Genomic DNA, 24,973 nt, shown 5'->3' on the forward strand with positions numbered 1-24,973 from the left:
ATTAGAGCCTGAGTGATACAGTCAGTGGTGCCAGCCTCAATGCATATATAATACACACACACACACACACACACACACACACACACACACACACACACACACACACACACACACACACAGGCATAATTTGATACAACACACCCATGAAGCATTGGCCCCTGGGTGACCAGACATAATGGCTAAGCATGAACAGGTGCATGCTGGGATGCAGAGGTCAGACGACACCCTCTGCATCCCAGCATGCACCTGTTCGCGGTGTGTGAAACGTGGCTCACCATTGTCATCCACCACTCTGGTCTGCTCCTTGCAGCAGTCCACTGGCAAGCCAATCACCTCCACCTCCACAAAGGGGTCGATGATCTATGCAAGATAAAACGAAGATGCCACAATCTCTTCACAATGCGAGAGGCATATTTGTGAAGAAGCCAGAATATGTACAGAAGGTTTGGTGAAACACTGCTGCAGCACGGAAGGGTCACGCAACAAGACACTGATCCAAAACCCAATCAGGATTACCTCCCAGTGGTTATAAATAAAAGATATAACGTCTTGGAACAGTCCAATCCAGACCAGAAAACATGCAGTTCCTGCACAAACCTACAGATGGCGCCAAGCAGATGGAGTTCTGCACTGGTATAACTGCTCTGGGTTGGGGACAGTCTATTACAGTGGAATTTTTTGCATATATATGTGTACATATATCTATATATGTATATAATTTATACATATGTGATTGGTTTAGCTAGGTCCTTACTCCATTATTAGTGTGTGTGTGTGTAGTTGCTCCTGTCACTGTGGTGTGTGTGTTTCATGGTTAACCCTCACCCGTTTTCCTCATTAAGTCTGTCCTTGGCATGCTGTTTCTGCTAAATAAAAGAACTTTTTCATTGGGTTTCTCTGTTGATGAAGTGTGTGTGTGTGTGTGTGTGTGTGTATTACAGAGAGAGAAAATTGTAGAAAAAAAATAAGACAGCACAGACACAGTTCTCCGAGAAGCAGGCAACCCGGCTGACTGGGGCTTATCCCCTGCTAATGAACTGTGTGTGTGTGTGTGTGTGTGTGTGTGTGTGTGTGCGTGTGTGTGCATGCGTGTGTGTGTTGACTGGGGCTTGTCCCCTGCTAATGAACTGTGTGTGTGTGTTTGTATTGTTTGTTTGTGTGTGTTGACTGGGGCTTGTCCCCTGCTAATGAAGTGTGTGTGTGTGTGTGTGTGTGTGCGCATGTGTGTGTGTTGACTGGGGCTCATCCCCTGCTGATGAAGTGTGTGTGTGTTTGTATGTGTGTGTGTGTGTGTGTGTGTGTGTGTGTGTGTGTGTGTGTGTGTGTGCGCGCATGTGTGTGTGTTGACTGGGGCTCATCCCCTGCTGATGAAGTGTGTGTGTGTTTGTATGTGTGTGTGTGTGTGTGAGTGTGTGTGGACTGATGAAACCTTCACCTCTCCACGATCTCCCAGCATGGAGTCCTTTGGTTTGGGCAGCTGCTGCCCACTGATTATCTTCAACACCAGTTGCTTCCTCATCTGCCCGGGCAGTGGGTCCTCCAGCATGGGGTTAAAGGAGCCTGACCCACAACACACAACACCACAGGTCCACTCCCCATTTATCAGCAGTCACAATGATGGATGGAGAGACTTAGAGAAATAAATTTGATTTGTCTACATTGAAAATCTCGTGCTGTTATGATCTACAGGACTATTCTCCAGTGAAGCCATCGCTGATCTGTGCAGAAGAACGGCCCTCGAGATCCATAATGATCTCTGCGTCTCCAGCTCTGAGGCCACGCCCCCCCCCCTCACCTTCACACATGCACTCGGGCTTGAGGACGTAGCCGCAGTTGCCGTTGCAGTGGAACTTGGCCCTGTTCAGCTGAAGGACCCGGCCCTCAGACTGATAGTTCAGAGCCACTGTGCATACACACACACACACACACACACACACACACAGAACACAGAATGCTTTACTTGACGTCTACTGTACCTACTTTTCATACTGATACGCTTCTGTTTACACAAGCGGTCATAATGTTTATAAAGGACAAAGTGTAACTAGGCATTCTGGGATTGCTGGGCTGCACCTCCTGCTACATGCATGGCCCCTCCTTACCTCCTGCAAATGTGCCTGCCAGTAACTGAGGCACCGTGGAACCACAGTGGTCACTAACCGTACAGCTGTACACAAACAAGGTGTCCAGGAAGAAGACCTTTCTACCGGCGGCCCGGTCTGCTTCCTCCCCCCTACCCCTGTGCCCCGTGCCTCCCGTCCCACTCGGACTCACCCAGGTGACACCCGGCGTTCCAGAAGGGCTGTGGGTTGAAGTTGCTGGAGTCCACGCGGTAGGGGGAGGGGTAGATGCGCGAGAGCTGCCGTTGGTTGAATCGCACGAGGTGGGCGGGTCTCTGCTGGATCAGCTGCTGCGCCTTGGTCTCGCTCAGCGACGACACCAGCCAGCTGCTGCCGCCTAAAGTGCACCAGGCCAAACACGGCGTCAGAGCGCGTGACCCGTGTGCCAGCCACACGCCAATTACACGCCTATCACACGCCTATCACGCGTAAAGGTTTCTGGAGGGGATGAAAAGTTCGATAAGCAACTCAAAGTGAATGTTTAGTGTTTCCTCACCCTGCGTCTCGAGGTCCTGCATGGCCACAGATTTGGTGTATTTCACCAGGTCGGACAGAGCCCTGGACAACTTCATGGTTTTCTTCCTTCTGCAGACCACAGACCACGATTTAATATCGGAGCGCTGCGGTCTTGCCACGCGCACGTGCGTGCTGGTGTGCGTCGAAGGGCTCGTACCTGCTGTGGTGCGACGCGGCTCGGGGCGTGCTGCCGGAACTCTCCTGATCCGTGTCCGTGTCCTCGAAGCTGGACGTCTTCTTCAGCTTGCTCGACTTTTTCTGCAGCACAAGGAGATGACAGGTCGGTGATGACGCGTGTGTGTGTGTGTACGTGTGTGTGTGTGTGTGTGTGTGAGGCTGACCTTGCGTTTGGAGAAGCTACCCATGAAGGACCTGCCCAGCCTCTTGTTGCTGCTGGGCGTGGCCTCATCACCCGTGTCGGTGCCATCGTCTCCTCTGCCCTGCAACCGACACGCAGACGACCTTCATCCACTCAGCTCTCACTTACACCACAAGTATGAAATAAAGCATGTACCATGTACCCATTAGAGTAAAGAAAGTTGGAAATGGTGAAGAGATAATCGGCTCCCACATGAGAAGGATACAGAGGTTTGGAGGCAGTGCCTATCATCACACACAACCGTAAGACCTTGAATGAACAGTCAAAGAATCACGAGATTCTTGAGAATCACGGCACAATTTAAAAACAAGGCATCTTGTGCTATATTCTTCAGCCACTAGGTGGCAGCATAATCGCATACTTTACTCTAGCTGACTGACGGACGCACTCGTGTTGCTGGAGTTTGCGGAGACCGCACGCAATAACTCTCGGCGCACTGCATTCTGCACAAGGCTGACTCATTAAGAGTCAGAAACCACAAATCACACATTATCCTAGGTGAGGCAAACGCCAGTGCTTACAGTTATGGCAAATGCACAAGCATCCCGCTGAGTGACCTCATTACAGGCCGCGAGTACTGAGGTGGAATCATGAAGTGGAGAAACACAGCGAAAGAGTCGGATGTGCGCAGACTGCTTCTGAAGAGAACTCCGAGGAGGAGGGAGTGTCTCTGAGCGGAGGCCTCGTTCGGGTCAGGCGTGTGCTGAGCATGCTGAAATCTGCCCTGAAAACTGACCCTGAGCCCATAGGGCTGCAGGTGTGAGCAGCATTTTCCTCCCCTGCACCGAGAGACATAAATAGCTCCAAAACTTTGAGGAGCAGGGGCGGGTCCGGATGAGGGGGCGGGTCTACGACATAGGCTCTCTCTTCATTACAATGTGCTCCCACTGCAATGCCACGTACTCCCGCCTAAAGAATGAACTGCGACCTCCGAACGTGCTTTCGCTACCTGGTCCCGATACGACTTGAGCGCCGAGGTCGACTGTTATAAGCTTTAATGACCCCGGAGAAAACAGTCACCCGTGTTTTCAGCATCATTAATCTCTCCACAACATGTCCATGCTACAACAGCAATTATCTTCTCTGCCAGACCAAGGTAGCTGCTTATCTCCTGGATGGGGTCTAAATCATACACAAGAGTCAGTATCTTCCCACGAGAGAAAATAAATGACTCATTCCTTCTCCTGTCCTGCATGTCGTTTTCTGTAATAGTCCTTCTGGGGTCTGGGGCAGGAAACAGCAGTCACATGACCTGGCTGTCACATGACCCGCAGTTGCTAGGAAATTGCTGGTCTTAAGACTCTGCTTTCGCAATCAGACACTGTAGAAAAATCGATTCTTTCACGTTTACATTTGAGCAGGTCAGGCGATGCATGCAGTGGCCAAGGCCTTGATCTTTCAAAGAGTGAAAGAACATTGAGAGGAGAGAAATACGAGACCTAGGGGACGAGTACGGTGACGGCTGTGAGACGCTGTGTGACGGTTGCGAGACGGCTGTGTGACGGTTTCGAGACGGCTGTGTGACGGTTGCGAGACGGTTTCGAGACGGCTGTGTGACGGTTGCGAGACGGTTTCGAGACGGCTGTGTGGCGCTTGCGAGACGGCTGTGTGACCGTAGGCCCGTAGGCCAGCGCACCTTCCCAGTGGTCTTCTCGTTGGGTTTGCCCGAGGGAGGGAGGGAGGCGATGGTGAAGCTGTCTGGGTCTTCCCAGTCACGGATCTGCGACTCCTTCATCAGGCTGTCCAGCTTCTTCTTAGCAACGTTCTCCACCTGCTTTCTGTTCATGGACGTCTGAGGGGAGAGAGAAATGGGTCAACCAGGAGAGAGAGAGAGAGAGAGAGAGAGAGAGTGTAGACAGAAAGAGAGCGAGAGTGAGAAAGTGAGAGGGTGAGAGAGAGAATGAGAGAACTCAAGCTTGAGAGCGACAGAGAGAAGCTACAGAAGAGAGTTTCGGGGAGATAACTGCAGTAGCAGTGCTGAGGTGGAGAGGCTCCAACATTCACTCCTCATCCACCTTCATACTTCTGAACGTGCAGGGGCATAATGACATTACACACTTCACTCCCAGGCGTCTGGGCTCAACACCTCGGACCGCTTACATTCAGGATTTGGGTCAGGATGATTAAATCAACCCGGCCGTCCGGGGGGTAGGTATCGCCGGAAGGATAGAACTGCGAATGACACCAGCTCCCGTATTTCCTCGACGACTCCCCCAGCACTACATGTGGGTGAAGGCTCTGATCTGTGGCGAAAGGCTGTGCCGGGTTGAGAGGAAGGCAGCTCATCTGTCCGTGATGGCTCCTTGCACAGGTGCCCTGCTTCTGTGCTTTATTGAGTCAGGCCAGAAGATATTGTTTTGGGCTGGTTTTGCATGGACTGTCAGAGCTACTGGGTTTTGGCCAGAGCGGAGCAGAGACTGCTATCTGTCATGCTTCAGTTCACCGAGTCCCAGCACCTGGCCCACACCCAGCAACAAAGCCCCAGATCGGGTCACGTATAGCAGAACCTAAAGACACATACAGTTTGAATTTTGGAAGATATGGGCAAATCTAGTTTCACACAACACTTCTTATATGTTATTGGCCCAGGTCTATTCAAGCCATTAACTTGCGAACAAGCAGAAATGCATCGATTGGGCAGGTCCTGAACTCGTGGACCAATCATGGGCAGATTGTGGGCAACTCGTGGGCAGATTGTGGAATCTGGGACCGACACATTAGATGAATGATCATTGGTGAATCTGCCCCCATAGAAAGAATACAGCTGGTGGTCACTGGGCCATGTGATCATTTATGCATCACGTATGTTGGAAGGACCTATAGGAAACATGCCCAGGAACACTGAACTGAGAAAGATCCTCACAGGAATGTATCTGAAAGATATTTACTAACAATCTATGCAACATAAAAAATTATTCTGTTTGGATAACACAAGAGATACTCTGCCTCATAACTGAATGAGGGTTCACTTAACATCATACATAATTAACTCCAATAACCCAGCCAGTCTCAGTGCAGCAAAGAAAGAGACCTCAGGAAACATTGCTGTGCTACACTCTAGCACGTCTTCTGAAACTCGTGTTTCACTCGTGTCTAAACGACGCTGCAGACCAGTGAAACCAGCGTCCCCCTGTGAAATATTTATCACGTTAGACGGGTCTTCGAGCTCAGAGGAAGGAGAGGGGAGCTGAGGGAGGTCAGAATGCACTCGTTCGCTCCGGGTCGCGTTGCTAGGAGAATCGGAAACAGACACAAAGTTAAAAGGTGAGGGAACTTGTGCTGGAGCTTGTGCGTTTGGAGGATTGTAATATTGGATATATCTAATATTTCACGCTGAACCGGGTGGTTGGAAGCTGTGATGAAATAAAGCAAGACAGGCAAAGCTGGCTATAAACCCCCAAAACAACACTCCAGTGTCGTAACCAAACAAAAAAACAAAAAAAAAGTGGCCGCCACCTAACGTGATCTCGCACGGAGAACGTCAGCTTTGGATTCGCTAGCACTCCTGGTTTTTAGGCACTGGGACGGGATTATCTTAAGATGGACTCTGATCACAGATGAGGAGCTATTAGGACTGCACTCTGTGCTAAGAGCCTTGAGTAGTTCTAAATATAACCGTGGTGTGACTGAACATGGAGCCATGTATTATAAAGCTTCTGGGTGCTCAGACTAGTCCCCTGGGGCACTGCAGTCTATTATACTACTGAGGGAAGAATGTAAGAAGTGCTTGTTGCATTAAATGAACATTCATTGCTAAAAAAAACCAAACACTTTTCTACATATTACTGTGGTATGTTTGCCAGTGTAATTGGCATGATTAAGAGAATCAGGATGGCTTAAATGTGACATCAGCATGGAGAGGAGACGGCAAGTGTCCAAAAAGAACAGTGAGGCAGAGAGAGAGAGAGAGAGAGAGAAAGAGAGAGAGAGAGAGAGAGAGAAAACACTGGAGTGTGTCTGAGGGGAACACCAGGAGCAGCTCCCCAGGCTGGAGGCAGACGCATGGGGGAGAGGACACTCACGTCTCCGTTCATCAGCTTACAGTCGTCCTCCATCTCGTCCGCGCTGTCCTCGTCCGACACGTCGCCCTCCTCAGCGTTCTCGTCGATGTTGGGTGGCAGCTTCTTGCCCTGTGCACGGCACAACGTGTTCGAAATGCTCAGAGATGCACCACAAACTGCAGTACCGCAGGGGCTCATAAGGTTACAGTGTTTTTGGGTAACCAGGCCATGCTTAAAAATATCACCAAGCCCGGACATAGCCATACGTTACATAAACACAAAGGGGAATTTTAGATTTTGTCGTTATATTTAGATGTTACTGAAAAATAATTGCTTGAAAATCTCAAGGGAAGACACAGACCAAGCAGGACTGAATGAAAAAAACAGATCACAAATGCAGCACTTGTTAACACCGCTGCTCTCTGTCTGCTTGTCACAGACCCAGTAACAGGTTGGCAAAGCAGTAGGTGTTTCACATCCTTAGTGCAGAAGTCCTTCCCCTTCACAAACGTGGGGGGGGGGGGGGGGGGGGGGGGGTGTCTCTGCGCCTCAGATCCTCCCATACGAGACCCCGGGGGGGGGGGGGGGGGCCTTAAAGTCAGCTCGACCAATCACTCATTGCTGAAAGCTGGATTGACAGGCGTGTAATAGCCAACTTGGGCATCACCTGGTGACATGGCGTGGCGGTCTGCATTAACAAAAGGACAGGCAGGCCCAGAAAAAGCAGCAATCAATCCCACGCACAGTCTGAGGAGCCCCAGCGCCATGGGTGATCGATTCTGAACAGTTTTACAAGGTCAGGGGTCGCCAGGTTGGAGCCATAACTCTTTGTGAATAGGAAGTGGGCAGGAGAGAGAGTGAGAGAGAAAGTGTGTGTATCTTTGTGCGTGTGTGTGCGCATGGTTTGATGATTCACTGCATTGAACCACAAGGTTGTTTTCGATTTTGCTTTTGGTCCGCAATAGTGCTCGTTTCCAAAAACATTTCTGGATTTGTACAAATCAAGCCTGGTGGGCTTCATATCATACAAAGGTCGAAGGTCAGGCTGTAACTGTAACTGCAGCCCTGCGCAGGCTTGTGACTTCTAATTGGAGAAGTTTTGAAACAGAGTGCCAATGAACATTTACATCAGGCACCAATGACATAATTAGCAATTAAGCAAAATTATCAAAATTAGACAAAGCATAAATTAGCATGAAACAAGTATGGGGTGAACAGCCTTCATCCTCAGAGCTGTATACCATCCGATAATATCTCCTGCAGGTTCTAGTCGTCCTGTGTTGTAGGCGGTTGCTGTCTCAGCAGGCGGCTAAGCAGAAATGAAGCGCTAGGCTACATGGTGCGTACGTGGGGACGCGCTAACGCAACACCTGTGCTGGGCAGGGGCGTGCGGCTCACGCCTGCTGGAGGCTCTCGACGGCCCACCACCGGGTGATTTGTCAGTACCAAAAAGTGGTCCAGTTTGCACTTTGGGCACTCGGCTTCCAATTTTAGTAACCACCTCAGCGTTGTGTGGTTCCACCTCACACTACGTGGCCTGATTTTCTGTATGCGAATATCTCACAGGCTCATGCGCAGTGGAGAGAAACACCTCTGGGCACTTGGGGAAGGGCGTCTGAGACAGGGGAAACTGCAGGTTGATGCTCAACCCTGACCATCGATGGACACACCCACGTAACAGACGCACACCTTACAGCAGGGGTATTCAACTATATTTTTCTGCGGGCCAGATCTGGCAGAGAGCTCTGACCTGTGGGCCAGACAATTTTCAGACCTATACCAATACTGTCATAGTGGATAGTAATTTATTGACGGGGGATGGGGTGGCGAACGTAATTTGTTTGGGGGGGGGGGGGGGGGGGGGGGGGGGACGAACATAACACTCGTGACAGAGTAACGTGCCGCATAGACACACTACGTTCCGTAATGCGCCACACAGTGTCGTAAAATGTTGCAAATAAAATGTTATTTATTTTTACGGCGGTTTATCAAATATTTATTATTATTTATGGGGAGATGGGCCGCCAGTTGAATAGCCCTGCCTTAGAGGTTGCCTGCTCCAAGGGGGAGCTTGAAACAGTTCTGCACCTCTCCGAAACATCAAATCACACCCAAGGCTCTGTTCTAGGTAAAACTTAATGAATGTCTACACTTTTGTCAATTTGTTAAGGCTTTGACAAAGGCTTAAGACTTTAAGTAGCTGACCTTGACAAGTATTTTGCCTCTGAGGGCTTCAGGTGAGGGCAGAAACCCAGACTCTTCACTGCTGATGGAGGACACGTCCAGCTTCTCGCCAAGGATCTCTACCAGATACTGAGCCATCTTCTTCTGCTGTGGCACGCTGCAGTGGTTCTCTATAGACAGGATGACCGGATACCTACAGAGGAAAAGCCAAAGGCACAAACAGAACGGATGATGTGTAGATCTGTAAGGATAAAAGTCAGCAGTATGCAGACACAGTTTAGAACACGCACACAAGCAGGAAAACTGCTGTTTTATATAAAATTATTTTCCACTGTGTTATTGCTTGCTTATTTCTGATGAGGAAATGTGCAAATAATCGACCATTGTACAATCACATGTGAAGGAGAAACGCAAGGGCTTTATAGTCTAATATATTGAACGTTCCATTCAGGAGGAGCGGTTGACCTGAAGGAAAATCATAAAGGGGCAAAAATGCTGGTATGTCAGCGCGAACATGCTGTTGGTAGCATGCTGATACAGGCTGTCTAAAAATAGCATTTCATTCGCAACAACCTCGAGGAGCCCTGGCTGTGTAAATCTTAATAGGATTATCACCTTTGGCAACAGTGGTGCTAATGAAACATCAGGGAAAAAATGGAAAATGTAACAAAGGATCATCGTGTCGCACACACACACACACACACACGCGCGCACACACGCGCGCGTACACACACACAGACAGACAGACACACACACTTGCACATGTATGCTCACTCATGCATGCATGCAAAGTACAGACTCTGATATTCAAGCTGTATGCCAGAAACACATAAGATGTCACACCCGTTTCTTACTCCACTGACAGAACTAATTAGTCTGCACATACGAACAATTCAGAAACTCCATTTGTACTTACGGGTTCTTGACAAACGCGTATTTGTTGATGGTCTCTATGACGTCTTTGAAGAGGATCTTGGAGGTTAGGGTGTAACCATGGTGAACTATCGGCTCCCCATCCTGCCCGTCCCAACAGTCCACTGTAAATTTAGAAAACAGGAACTTGTTAACACAATCTTAATGTGTAAAATAGGTGTTAAAATGTCAAACTATACATGGAGAGGTTCCGAGTCAAAAGACCACATCGTATTAAAGTCGTCAACATACAATTAAAGATGTATTTCTGACTGTTCCGTTCCTCGTGACACTGTTCCTTCCATCAAGCATAAAGATTATGCTAAGACATTTCTGGTGACTTATCCATTCTTTCTCGGAGTCCTGCACTACAGACAGAGGGCATTGTGGGAAAGAGACTGACCTTCCACGCATCTACAACCTGCTTGTAGAACCCAGGCGTACATGTCCACCCTGGACTGAGACATCAGCTGGTCACCCATCAGATAGGTGTTGTGAGACGAGGCGATGAAGTACTTGCAAAGAGGCTCGGTCATCTCCTGGTTGACCTCGTTGTGTTCAGGGTTAAAGATGTCTCCGGCTGGACTTCGCATGTAATTCGTAAAACCTGGACAGGTGGAATTCATCGTTGAAGTTTTTAAACAATGGAACATTCGTAGAGGTCAAATGGTCAAGGAAGTCTGGTTGGTTCCATTTTAGCTGTTCGATCAAGGCACATTTTCATTCCTGCTCTGAAACACTGGATTTTAAACTCATATGGACGTGTTAATATGCTGATGAACACACTAAGGTGTATTAGAGCAATTAAAACACCAGGATACACAATGCAGGGTTACTTCCGGACAAAACTCAGTTGATGGAAATATGATGGGAAGAAAAATCAATGCTCAATCAGGCATAAGTCAATTACTAGAGATTGGAGATTATCCAAATATTTTTCTGTCTGCTACAGGACTGGATGGACCGATGAGACACAGTGGTTAAAACTCCCCTGAAATAAAAATACTAGCCATTTACTGTATATTAATTGAATTTTGGTGCGACACAATCACACAAGCATCTCTTTCCTTAATAAATGTTTTCTAAGGAAAAGAATGGAATGCTAGATTTCATCTTACCATCGATACCCAGAACACCTAGCTTCTGGTTTTCAGGACAAGGCTCAAACTTGGAGACAATTTCAAGGCAATGTTCTTTTGTGACTCTGGTCATCTGAGAAATACAAATGTAAGAGGAATTTACAAATTAAGTGACATTGACAAAAACAAAAATTTTACAAAACATAATTTGTAATATTATATATATATATATAATTCTGCTTCATCTTGGAGTTCCAACGCTGCCTAAACAGAACAATATCTGAAAATCTGAAACTAAACAATGTGGATCGAATCCTGTTAAGAAACATTGATCACGATGGTCTAGCTCTGAAATCCGATTTCTCGGCCTGTCAGCCGACCCTTAAATAATCTGATTAGTAGATTAGATTTCCATACATGCCAATCAACATCAGGCCTCTTTCACTGTTGTATTGGTGCGGAGGGGAACAGCGGCACCACACCCCCCTCAGTCCCAGTTTAGCGCCGCTCTCTGCGCTAGCACCACATCTTTGCTAGCCATTAGCCACAAGCGCTAGTCTCTGCTAATTGGCTTGGCCTACTATGCTTGAAACTAGTTTTGCTTTGACAGAGACAAATTGCCCATTAAGCGACTAACAGGGAGATGCAATTGGGAATGGGGGGTTGCTGTGTGAGCAAGAAACTACAGATACATTACATTCAAGACCAATAAGACTAGTGAAATTTGCTGAAAGGTTATGTGAAAAGACATAAATCCAATGGACAAGCCCTACACCACAGTATCTGAGCCCATGCTGTTGAGCTTTAATATACTTCACCAGTGAGAGATCACCATAACGTGCTATTACTCCTATTACTGCTATTATTAAAACTGAAGATCTGTGCATTATGCGCACAAAGAGCCTAATAGGAATTTCTCAATATTCACATTTATTGATTCATTTGAACCCCCATGCAGATGCTGAACTAGACACTACAGCACATACGTTGCCATGCAGAAATTGTCATAGCCATCCTCCAGCTATGATTGGACAATTATAACACAGTGTATTAAATAAACTGACCAGTGAGTGTAGCTGTAAGGTAAGCACTTCTTATTACATGGGTTGAAACTTACTTTATACAGTTTGATTAGCTGTTAAATTTTCTCTTTCATGAAAGAATCTCATTTTATTGCATTTTGGGAGAATGTCTTGCCTCTAAACTGGAAATTTACAGAAGTCATGGCATTGGAAAAAAACTTCTATTTTTACTCCATACAAATGTTTCTAAAAGTCCACCCATTTCTCACAGCCAAAGTGCCCTTGGCTGACCACATTAATAAAGTCATGTTTGTCTTCATGTGCAACTGGATGCCAAGATCTATTAAAAAACCCTTTGATCCTATGCATAATCTAATTAGATCACTTTTATTAAAGTTCCCCAATGTGCCTGTGAGCCCTAATAACACTACATTTAAGAAGTCTCCAATAATACTTTCTTTGATGTGTGTGTGTGTGTGTGTGTCTGTCTTTACCTTTTGTTCATTCTCCAGAAAGCGTGCCAGGTCCTCACTATCCAGGTGGTCCTTATGGTTACTGTAGGTAAGCATCAGCAGATACAGATCTCGGCGGGTTGACATCATCTTGTAGAAGGAGCAGAATTCATCAAAGCCCAAAGTCCCCTGGTTATCATCAGTGTCTGCTTCCTAGAACCAATGGTGGACAGTCAGTATGGTTGTTATGGGTGTACACAACCAGACAACAACAAAGACATTTTACAGTCCCTTCCAATTGTACTGAGAGCGCCCCCAATAGGAGACGAGAGGCTCCTACATCTGAGTCAGGGACAATGAATCGGGTCAACAACCAGTGACTCTTGTGATTCCAGAGACAGCCTCTAATGCTGAATAAACACAGGAATCACACAAGCAAACTGTTGGGATGTGGCACCAAGTGAATCATCGTTGACCTTCTGCCCCTTCACAGACCTCTCTCATCAAGATTCCAGAACCTCAGCTAGAAGCTAGTGAGTTCAGAACCTCATTAAAATGCTCAGTCTGCCCCCGTAGAGGGTTAATTAATATTTCAACACAATGGCTGACACTGAGGGAGAGTCTCGCAATTGGGGTGAAATGTCTGAGAGAACAGGAACGACACCATGACGTGAGAGAATTTGTACATATTCATAAAGATATTTAGCTCAGTGAAAAACACAGCTCCATCAGCTTCTACAGGAAGTGTGCACATCACACTGAATGAATGGCACCATTCTCAGAACCCAGGAACATTTCCCAATCAACACACAGCTTTTACGTCCAGTCACCACACCAGTGAGAAGCAGAAACCACAACCCCCTGGGGGTCTGAATCAGGTACAGGAAGAGTACAGATAGAGAACACCCAGGACAGAACGCCATCCATCACTGGGCATGCAGTCAGACACACACACCAAACACACACACACACAAAAAAAAGGTTTTTAGGATAGCCAACTTTTACCTAACCTCAACATTTTTGATTTGTGGGAGGAAACAGGAGACCCCAGAGGAAATCCATTCAGACCTGAGGAGAATATTGAGAACACTGAGGAAAACATTGACGCTCCAACCAGATAGGGACACAAACCATGTGCTACCCACTGTGCAGCATCTTGGCAAAGACAAAGCACTTCAACTGCATCTCCTCACCCCTGGACAAAAACAGTTCAACATCTTAAAATAGTTTGGTGTTTATATTATCTACCTTTTCTATCCGTTTTATTTTCTCATCCTTTTATCTTTGTATTGAATTTATCTTTGTAGCACCATCAGATTTTTACGTTTGTAGCACCATCAGATTTTTACGTGTGATGGTTTCGTTGTAAATGAAGTGCAGTAATATTATTAAAATCTATTTTCTGTCTCTGTACTGAGGGAGTTTGTGTCGCAAACCTGACATAAGAGAAGAATCCCTTACTCAAGAGTCCCTTATTCAGCACGTCTAAAATCTATTTGAATAATATTCTCTAAATGGAGAACATTTATTAAAACATGACTATAATTTTAAATTAATTTGCTCACTGGGGCATTGATTTGATATGTCTGTCAGTTTCACTTTAAATACGTAATCTTGATCCAGAATGGACCGGCTGACCATCAAACAAACAGCATGTGCTGCTGAAATGTTGCACCTCGTATCTGTAATTAAGTGTTCATGGACCGACACAGCCACTGTGATGTGTTCCCCAGAGAAAACAGGACATCCTCATAGGACTCGGCTGTCTGTTCATTTGCATGGAAGCGGATGAGAAAGGATCGAACTGGGCCGAAGAGGCCTGTTTATTCATTTCCAAAGCGTCTAATACGTTAAGCCTCTATTAAATGCTGATCCATGACCCGCATATGCCGGATGGGAAATAAACCTTCAGTGACTCAGTGAACTGAGGGAGGGGGGCGGGGTTAACGCCTCCCCTGTCCCTGTCAATCAACAAGCGATGGCAAAACATCTCAGACTGGGCGCTCTGAATAAGACTTTCGGATTATAGAAATAAATGGCTGTCCTATCTTCGTGCTTTGGCCATTCATGTTGGAATCTCCTGCACAGCGCAGACCCACAGAGTTGAAGAAAAGAGGGGGGAAGGAGGGTGGGAGAGGAGGGTGCAAGTAGAGGGCGCAAGTAAAGGGAATGAGGGGAGGGAGTGAAAGAAGGTAGCGAGGGGAGGGAGCGAGTGTAGGGAAGGGAGCGAGGGGAGGGTGTGGAGGGGAGGGAGCGAGGGTGTGGAGGGAGTGAGTGTGTGGAGGGGAGGGAGCGAGAACGTGATACTGATCCACAAGAGGCCTGGCAAAAAAATAGGCCACTGACATGTCTTCAGGCAACAGAGCAGGAGGGCATCGTTCTCACTCTCGACACCTCCGCCCTTCACTTCCTGAAGAGCACTCTGCTGATCTGAGGTCTGTGGGAAGACAACCGGTTTGAAGAGAACTTTGGAAGAGGAAGAGATTTAGACTGCAGCAAATAAATGAACGACCCAGACTAATATCCATTAATACATTTCACAATGAGGAGCTTAGCAAACACAGGCTAAGCCCAGTTTTGGATTAACGGTCCTGTCAACAGTGACTTTTAATTGAAAAGTGCTTTTTTTTTTTACACATTAAATTCAGTTTGCGAGCAGGAAATCAAGTCAGTGGATGACTAATGGGTCTCTTCATCATCATTACAGCCCTCTTCCAGCCGCAATTCTCAGCCCGGAGCCTCTTCTGTTTCTCATGCAGCCGATTAACCAACTACACATCCAGCACTTCATAAGTGAAGCCAAGACAGGCGAGCAGAAGAAACACAGCGAGTGTGGGTCGCAAGGAGGCTGGGCCCCACGGGGAGGGCCTACAACGCAGAGCTTTCACCGCATGGACCACCCGCAGGAACCTGGCCAGACACCAGGAAGGTTCGGGGTGACTGAACGCAACAAGAACTTTTGCACGGCAACGCGTCCACGTGTCGTTCTGGGGCAAGAGTAACTAAGAAAAAGAACTGGCTAGGCTAGGAATAACTACGAGAAAACAAGTCTGGGCTAGGAATAGCTGTAAGATAGCAAGTCTGGGCTAGGAATATATAGGAATATTGATGAGGGATAAAGGTGGCGAGGGGTTAGGAATCTGATGGGGGATAAAGATGAGCTGCATAGATATTTATAGCAGCAGCATGTAGTTTAGAGAAATCACACAAGTGGCTCTACCTGATAATCAAATGAAGCAACACAGCCAAGGCCAAAGCCTCCTCTTGTGTGTGCACACACACACACACACACACACACACACACACACACACACACACACACACACACAGCAAGACTGCTCCCCTGTGCTTTATACCGTCTTACAATAAAGGCCATCTGTGTCCGTTTACAGCAGATGGGGTGGGTCCTGATGGAGTGTGAAGATTAGCGACCCGCAAACAGTCGAGGTGAGATCTCAGCCATACAGCACACACACACACACACACACACACACACACACACACACACACACACACACACACACACACACACAGTCCAGCCTGGCTGGGAACCGGAGTAATTTTGAGAGCAGTGACATACATACACACACTCAAAGTTCTCAAGGGTCAGGAAACTGTTTGCCCTGCAAACACAAAGCAGGCATCTATAGCATATTTGAAGTGTGCCAAATGTACCAGGTGGGCATTACAGCCCCGTGTTGTATTCATCAGATCATATTTATTTATGATGCACCTCACAGATGCTTTCTGATTTATTATTGAACAGAGAGCAGACATGGTTAAATCCAAACAATCCACAATGATATTACAGTCCTTCAGGGGATATGAACTGAATATTCTCTCTCTGTGTGTGTCTCTCTCTCTCTCTCTCACTCACACACACACACACACACCACACACACACACCTTGAACATCTGCTTCACCCTCTGCCTGGGCAGGTTGACGTTGAGCTTGTGCAGGAGTTGAAGGACCTCGCTGATGCTCAGGCTCCCGTCGCCGTTCTTGTCAGCCTCGCTGAAGGTCTGCTTCAGCCACATGGGCACACGGTTAAGGGGAACAGTGTGTGGTGGGGAGTGCGTGTGTGTGTTAACATGCCCACCTGCTACTGACAGTGCCCTGTGGCAATGGGCCATGTAACCTAGAGCAGGTCCCCAAAAATGACACTCCTACATTATTACAAGACAATGATGACAAGAACGATTATGTCCTTCAAATGATAGTTTCGCAAACTAATACTTAGGTAAATAAGCCTTCGTTTACACAGTCTGACTGGGACAGCTATAACATGTGGCATTAATAACAAATAGTGGAGATCAAGCCGTAATGTCAACATGCCAGAGAAATTAATACTGCATTATGAATTAAGTAAAGTGCCGGCATAGTCATATCAAATGTCACAGTGTGAAGGCCTTCAACTCCATTAATGTTAAATTCATGCGGGTCTGGAGAGCATTAAAATGGTCACGATCGCATGAACACTTCAGCGGTCTCTAGGAATGAAGACCGCTTTAACGACTTAACTTTATAAAAATCATTATTTCATTAGAAACAACAAGGCTTGGTGCAGGATGTCATTTGCTGCTAGTAATTCTTACAAATATTACTTTTCACCAAAAGTGCTGAAAGTGAATATGGTGGGCGTTCAGAGGGAGAGACGTTAGGATCGTTTGGCTGTATCATAAGCCCCCCCAAATAAATAAATAAATAAGAAATATGTTCAACATCCACGTCCCTATCTACGAACTCACTGAGAATAAGTATACATTACCATTTTAAGTAAAACAAACACACTGGCTGACCGTTTTTCATTCGGTAACGAGACCAGCGCCCCGGAGAGGATATTGGTCGCGGGTGCGCTGCCGTTTGGCCAGGCTGTCCTCGTCGCTGATTCCCGCCATCAGGTACCTGAGGCCCGTGATCCACGTGCGCGCCTCCTCGCCCGTGCGCGAGACCAGGTCGAGCGACTGCATGTGCTCGCCGTAGTAGATGCTGAAGCAGCAGTTGGGGTCGAAGCTGCCGTCGGCGTAGCGCTGGAAGATCTCCGACTGCTTGCCCTCGCACACCTCCCGGACGGAGTCGATGGAGACTGAAGAGGACAGACGGGGGGATGAAGAGTTTGAGGGAAACGGATCTCACGTTCAGGTGTAATTAGGGAAAATAAGAAGAAAGTCCGACTTTCCGTGCCGAGTAAGGTGATGCTGTGGAAATGGATACAGCACTAAACCAGCTGACTGATATTGCATATTACACCAGCCCATAACTGCGAATGCGTTGCTCAATCAGCAACAATAAAACCTGTCTCATCTAAAAAGCGATCGGGCGCAGATGGCGCACACAGATCGCGATCTTTAACAATCTGCTTAACACATTATGAGACAATCGGTCTCTGGCAAGACCGTGAGATGTCATGGGGTGGTGTGGAGGCTACGAGTGTGAGATGCGGGGATTTCATCACCACAACACCAGGTCAAAACGTTGGCCTGAGGACCATTACTTGGGGTAGATCTTGGAGCAGTAGTGGACTTCTGCGGAATAGACTACCCCCGCCGCTTTCTGGGACATGCTTCGGTATTACGAAATGCTGACTTTGCTCAAGAAAGTGAATGAATTATTGAGGCAACTTAAGGGATGATTAATCCCCCAGCTGCAGTGGGTTTAGTACATGCTGAATGTGATCTTGACCGCTGGAGACAGCATGGAGCCGTCAGTCACCACGTTTTAACACTGCCACAATACTGTTGAGCAATAGGACTGTAGCAATAGCAATAGGACTGTAGCAATAGGACTGTAGGACCTACGACTGTAGCTCTTGATAAACTCAATGCAGTCGATGCGTCAATCGTTTGGGGAGCAAACTGAACGACGTCAACACAGACGTCACGTCTGTTTACATTCCTGCACGTGCCACATAATACGCCACAAGATCGGTTTTATATCGAAAAACGACCAATCTTGCTGCAGGTGAGATTTTGGTCAGCAGTTTCATTGTATTACGCTGACTATTCCTGATAGACATTTACTGCCATGGGAAAGTGTGGCTGTCTGCAAATACTGTTTTTACCCCTTTAAATATTTGTTAACTAAAGTAAAAACAGGTGGCGTGATGAATGCACTCATATGAACGCTGAAAAGCAGCCACCCACGCCTCCTGCCTCGGACCGGGATTGCGGTTTCCCCCCACTTTGCAAGGGCTCAGCTGGGATTAGGTACTTACTTTTAGCCCTCTCGTTCTTCCTGGAGGGCCGCCAGCGGATGCAGGACTTGTGCTCGTCCAGGAAGAAATAGCGCACCAGGCCCTTGGAGCCGCCTCGGAGCTTCACCATCTGAGTACCTGTCTGCATGGAGCTCATGCATTTCTCCACTGACGGAGGGGAAAAAAAAGAGGAGAGGGGGGAGGGGAGAAGTGAGAGCTTTAGGCAAGCCTGTCAACCAGTAACATTAACCTGAGCTTAAGTGGAAGACTTGTGTCGAAAGTGCTAAAATTGCTAAAATAATGAACGAAGAGGTAAAAGTTTAGTTAATGCTAAGCGGTTTGCGAATGTCATTCCCACTCACTGTTAGCAATGCTTGGGTGAAGTGTACTTATAAGATTAAACAACGTTTTTTTTTAACAAGTGGAGATAATTGTACACTGATTTTTTTAACGCATGCGATGTTCCCAGAATAGAAAAGCCATGACAGACCTACACAGACAGGTCTCCTGATCAAAAAGGTCACATTAATTCAAACATCTAACTGCTTTTCTCATGCACAAATGACATTTTTTCAAGCTGAACATATTGCCACGCTACAAGTTAAAGAGGTCTGTTTCACACTGTTGCTAAACACCATCTGGGAACGTGTCCACGTTTCTGAACACTCCTGTATTTTCCAAACGACTACACATGGTAAGCGCTCATTAAAGCGAGGACTGATGTGACAGGCCTCGGCACGGGGCCAGTTCTCCCACGGTCCGGTCCGCTCGCGCTGCCTCTGCGCACGTGTGTCGCACAAGGACCTCGTGCAGCTGAAGGGCGTTTATTCAGGAGCCAACGAACATCTGCTGACCGTGCGGATGATCTGGCAAGGTTGCCCGCCCATTGATGGCAAATCAAAATCAATGCTGTGTTATGAGCCCTCTGACAAATATTTTCATAAGACTGTCCGAATGAATGGGGAGGAATAATGAGGAAAATGAACAATAACGGTAATGACCAATGAGAAGTTAACGTCACCGGTAATGAAACACGCCTGTGGCAAACTGATGTGTTAATCTGGCCAGAACGGGCACGGAGATGATGTGGGGTCTGGCAGCATTAACACACGCCATCAACGCCTGTGGCACAGAACTGGACAAGCGCTATTTTCTGCCACATTACGTTCTACATCTGATTTGCAATTTGTAACCTTTCTGGGCCACCGCCCCCTCCGAACTTTAGCACCACATGCCGCACGAAGCTACTTTTAACAACGCAGAAAATGTTCCAAGGTTGAATAAGGGAAGGTCAATACATGAATGTGACCGAAAGCACGTAAAGGTCAGCTGGCTCATTGCGGTCTGATTTACATCGTGCCACTGTGGCCTTTCATGGTCTGTTAGCAAAGTTGGTTCTTTATAAAAGATTGGGTTGCTACATTAATTACATAGGGTTGAGCATGAGGGCACGCCTGAGAGTAAGGTCACTCCTACAACATTCTAACCTCATGGATGACCACCTGTTCTAGGCATGCCCGGCTAACGTGCTGCTAGACGACCCAAGCCACGGGGCGTACCACGTCACATCTGTTTTATAAAGTCCACGCGCGTGCGGCGGATCTGACGCATCAGACACTGACGTCACGTTAGGACGTGTAACGATCCAGTCCAGGCAGCCTGTGAGGGTGCAGTTCTGCCCGTGGGGGTTTACGAACAGCTGGACGGGACCCGTATGTTCCGCTAAAAGGCATCCGAGTTCGTTCTTGAGAGTGAAGGAGTGCGCTCCATCTCACACTTGAAGCAGGGCTCTGGCAGCGTTTATGAACCAGGGTGAGCAGACCCCTAATGCAATAAAATGTTATATGAGTTTATGAAAAAAAAACGTGCTTGACAGTCAGTGCATTTCTAGCTCTTCCGGTTATAATAGTCGTGCAGTTCATCTGGGACCTCTGAGGGTAGAGAGCTCGTTAGATCTTAATTATATCAGACGATTTACTTGGCCCTGAAGCAACGGGAGTTGTGTGTGTGTGTGTGAGTGTGTGTGTGTGTGCGTGTGGAGGGAGGGGGGAGGCTTATACAATATAAGAAAAGCACAGGAAGGACAGGAGGTGAATTTTCATATATAGGTTTTGGGGTTTTTTTTTTCCAGGAAAGCTATTGGTCAAGAGATTGTGCTAGCAGGCCCAGATTGGTATACAGGTAAACGTGGGTTGCTTGAACTCTGACTGCTACGGAACTCACACATGCACGCATTTGATGGGCCTGCATGTCCCAAAGGCGCTCAGGAGTTCTTAGAGAAAAGGAGTCAGCCCAACCTGCCATGTCTAGCTGACAATGTGAAAAACCAGACACACACACACAAAGCATGCACGCATGCAGTGGTTGCCATGGAAACCAGGTTCAGGTTTGCAGAAATCAGGTTTCGTGAAGGTCCGATTCAAGAAATTGCCCCTAATCTATTTCTCCAATCATCCCTCGCGCATTTAAATGTTGTCTCAGATTGGCTGCACTATTGTGAATGTTCGAAATAAAAACCCAATTAAAGTGCATGTACCCTGCAGGCTACAAGCTCAGCAGAGAACCGGGCACACGTCTGTACACGTGAGCACAAGCTCAGCGGAGGGGTGGCGTCCAGACGGGAACCGGGGAGCCACGGAAGGAGGAGTGAGGAGGAGGAGTGAGGAGGAGGAGTGAAGACCCCCAGAGTGACACGGAACCTGCGGAGGAGGTCAAACGAACCTGTGACCCATCCATTTAAGTCTGCGCCAAAAGACTGAGCTTCTGACTCGTCTGCCTTCTGGCTGTGTGCTTAGCGTGTGGCACACGTGAGGTCACGTGAGTGTCTTTTCCCAACTCGGACTTAACCTAACAAGGCCCATATGCCAACATCACAAACAAACGCTTCACAGCCGATAAGCAGTGCCATGCACATGAACATTTGGGCTCCAAATACGACTTAACAAGGTATGCTGGAAATAGCAAGAAATTATTTACAGGGATTTTGTTATGGGGAAACCAAGGAACAACAGAAACGGCCTTGCACACACGCTGCCTGTGTCCACTAAATCCTTGAGTTTGGTTGTAAATATTGAAACGATGGTGTTGAGGAGATGCAGCAACACCAGCTGTGCACACATCTGTCTTTTGGACGAGCACCCAAACGACCGGCCCTGCGTGAAGCGATATGAACAATGACATGCGGTATGAATATCAACTTCATCCAGCGCTGAAGAAATCAAAAGGCACAGGCTTAAAATGGTAAAGCAAAGGGTGCCCAGATCATTCCGACAAGTAGGTCACAGATCAAAGAAATATTTTTTTTGCTCATAATTATACTAAATTATTCATTGAAAGGGGCAATTTCTGTCATTTTCCAAGTGATATTTAATGGAAAATCAGCTCCATCAAACCCGTTGAGGGAGCAATATTCCCTGACTCTTACCAAAGAATCCCAGCTTCCATTTGGAGCTGGCCAGCACACTTCCACCAAGCCTATAGTTCCCACCAGGCTTATGGTGGAAAGGGTGTCAGAGGTAGCCAGGTAGGAGAAGGATGGTCGTCCTGGAGATGCCTCGGGCATGGCGACGGATGAGAGGAGGCATGTCGCCATGCCCGCAGACCCCGATGCTCTGCTCATGCCCCCGGAGGCTTGGGGAACCTTTGCCCGATGTCCCTCTGCCTCAGCCTTGAGCAGCATCAACATGGCCCCAACCACAAGAAAAACCAGCACGTTCTTCAGCCAAGAGGTTTGAAGAAGTAACTCACAAGACTCTTTTCCGCGGAGTCAAAAAGAAACGATAAGGGATAACTCATCAGACTCGTCGCAGTGTCTGAGACTTACTTCCACGCCTGCTGTGTCGCTCCTTTTGAGTGCATCCAGACGTTTGATTCAGCCTTGTTGTGTTAGTGAGGACACTAACGACAAAGTGTGTGACATGCGTCTTAGAGATAACCTAAATCCCCTCTGAACTGTAATCCAGGTCTGGGGGATTTAGGCAACCTGCTGACACGTGGTGTCACAGGAGAGAGGGGAGTGAGTATAAGGAGGGAGCCAGAGACTCGGAACGAGGGAGAAATAAGAGACAAGAAAGAAAAACAGATAGTCATTTAGATATTGGGAAAGGGATGAGATGCAGATAGTAAAATTGAGCAGAGGCAAAGCCTTTTGAAACTAATGTACAGAGACGTGCACAAAGGAAGCATCATCTAAGTTTTGGTGCAGGTAATTGTGAGGGGGAAAAAATCATCAAAGCCCTGTCATAACTCCATCCTATCCGCCGGTATATATATATAAAAAAAAGCCAGATGAAAGAGTTGGAGAGTGCTTTTCTTCCCATAATGCCTTGTAGCAATCTCCCTAGTGAAGAGAGAATGCGGTTCAGGCATAAGACTGCTGGAGATGTTCTAAGAGCAGCCTGGCTGGGCCGGGCTGGACGTGGAGGCGTTCATTCAAAACAAAAGACCAGAATAGCTCCCACAGTGCGGACTTTACGCTTGTCTGCTCGTGCCAGCAACTACGTTTACGGTATAGCTCGACGAGTCCGGTTTCCTCGCATACATGCTTGGCTTTTTGGGAAGGCTGTGCACGCGAGTTACTGGTGAGAGTGGGGTTTTGGGTTCTTTGTTGGACATTGAACAAATTGGCTTTGTTGGTTGAATGAAACACACCCATGAAAACAAACACTACATCCATTTTTCAGATCACCTCATGCTTAACTGCTGGTTAATGAAAGGCTTTCCATGCACAAACACAGATGTGTCAGAACTCCAGGGAATCAGGTTATTGCAATACAAGCCCACCTAATGACCTCATTAAAGCCCCAGTAAAATTCTGCCAAAAATCTTCTGAGCTTCTTCATGCACTAGTATTGATTTAATAACCTTGTACCAAACACAGGACTTCACACCAAAATCAAACACATTTTGCTCCTTGCCATGAGTTACTTGTAGGAAGTTCAAACAGTTGCATAACCAAGAGGAAAAAAGAAACCTTTGGATACATAGACCTGAAGTGAACGCTCACTCAGTAAGCTGAACACTGCGCTGGTTGGTAAGCCATTTGGAAGCAGACAACTTCAGGGGTGTATGAAGTCTGCACAGTGGGTCTGCACTTCTGTAGTGAACCAGGAGACAGGAAGTGAGCAATTCATGTTGTGAACTTTTATACCCAGCTTGTAAGCATCATCCACTTCTAACTCGTCTGTCATCGCCAAATGCACAAAATCCCTACCTGTGAAGCAATTTTAAATCATGAACACTGGAATGTAAACGAAATTGAACACTGACTCAACTATTTACTGTGATATAGGGAAGGATCGTCCAGGGTGAGAAACACTGTACAGATTACTAAAGAAGAATATTAATTACATTCAGTTTTTTTCATTGGCTCAAAATGGTCCTGTGCGATGTCAGTAATACACTGTTGGGTGGAAACCCATATTTTTTTGGATTCCCTAGTGTTCCTAAACATTCCTGTACATGTGTTTCACAACAAAGATATAAATGCTTTTATGTATCTTTTCAGGCCATGCATATATGGGAAATAATTACCCATATTGCGAGAGTAAACAGGTGTTAAGTTAGCTCAATTTTAAAGTCCAATTTTGACCACGATACTGGGTGCTCGGCCAGAGCTGCAAAGCTGTTTTTTTTGTAGTACTCAAATAAGGTCTGCCCTTGTCCAGCGGTTTCTAACTGGGGCTTTGGTTGACATGAAAGGTCCGTTCAGCCTGAACCATAGATGCATACGCGTTGAGATGCGCAGACTGGTACTCTGAAGGCCAACGGTGCAAGACGGAGTCTCGTGCGTGCAAAGCAGATCAGACCTGTCGTCTGACTGATGTTCGCCTCACTTGCAGGGTCACAGGCTTGACCCCTATGTGGGTTTGTTCTTCAGTTTTCAGGCAAAATCTGAGAACTGTATTACGGAATATACCACAAGCAACTTGCGGTCATGTGTCATTGTCAGGTGTGAAGACGGTCTGGTTAAAGGCAGGACGTACAGTGCTCGCAGATTAAGTCATTGAGGTCAGGGGTCAGGGTGGCCACTGCCAACCTTCCTTTCTGTGGCTGCTCACAAATCCCGAGGCCACGTTCAGTGAAGTGGGCATGAAAACACTACACAAACAGGTT

The 24,973-nt window shown here is 47.1% G+C and overlaps 1 protein-coding gene across 1 annotated transcript in view; it reads right to left on the bottom strand.

The window, feature by feature from the left end:
• The window catches only part of plch2a (phospholipase C, eta 2a), a 107,054-nt gene that overhangs the window by 33,045 nt on the left and 49,036 nt on the right, over window positions 1-24,973 (bottom strand). Inside the window, exons 3-19 of the mRNA XM_076988985.1 lie at window positions 18,881-19,027; window positions 17,509-17,752; window positions 16,572-16,701; window positions 12,708-12,878; window positions 11,231-11,324; window positions 10,516-10,719; window positions 10,117-10,237; window positions 9,222-9,393; window positions 7,038-7,145; window positions 4,652-4,807; window positions 2,978-3,076; window positions 2,794-2,894; window positions 2,617-2,705; window positions 2,275-2,457; window positions 1,796-1,903; window positions 1,436-1,560; window positions 276-360 (exon numbers count right to left, since the gene is read on the bottom strand). Of these exons, the coding sequence (XP_076845100.1) occupies window positions 276-360; window positions 1,436-1,560; window positions 1,796-1,903; window positions 2,275-2,457; window positions 2,617-2,705; window positions 2,794-2,894; window positions 2,978-3,076; window positions 4,652-4,807; window positions 7,038-7,145; window positions 9,222-9,393; window positions 10,117-10,237; window positions 10,516-10,719; window positions 11,231-11,324; window positions 12,708-12,878; window positions 16,572-16,701; window positions 17,509-17,752; window positions 18,881-19,027 (2,337 nt within the window). The remainder of the gene's footprint in view (window positions 1-275; window positions 361-1,435; window positions 1,561-1,795; window positions 1,904-2,274; window positions 2,458-2,616; window positions 2,706-2,793; window positions 2,895-2,977; window positions 3,077-4,651; window positions 4,808-7,037; window positions 7,146-9,221; window positions 9,394-10,116; window positions 10,238-10,515; window positions 10,720-11,230; window positions 11,325-12,707; window positions 12,879-16,571; window positions 16,702-17,508; window positions 17,753-18,880; window positions 19,028-24,973) is intronic.

The sequence above is a fragment of the Brachyhypopomus gauderio genome, unplaced genomic scaffold (genome assembly GCF_052324685.1).
Source record: "Brachyhypopomus gauderio isolate BG-103 unplaced genomic scaffold, BGAUD_0.2 sc65, whole genome shotgun sequence".
NCBI lineage: Eukaryota > Metazoa > Chordata > Actinopteri > Gymnotiformes > Hypopomidae > Brachyhypopomus > Brachyhypopomus gauderio.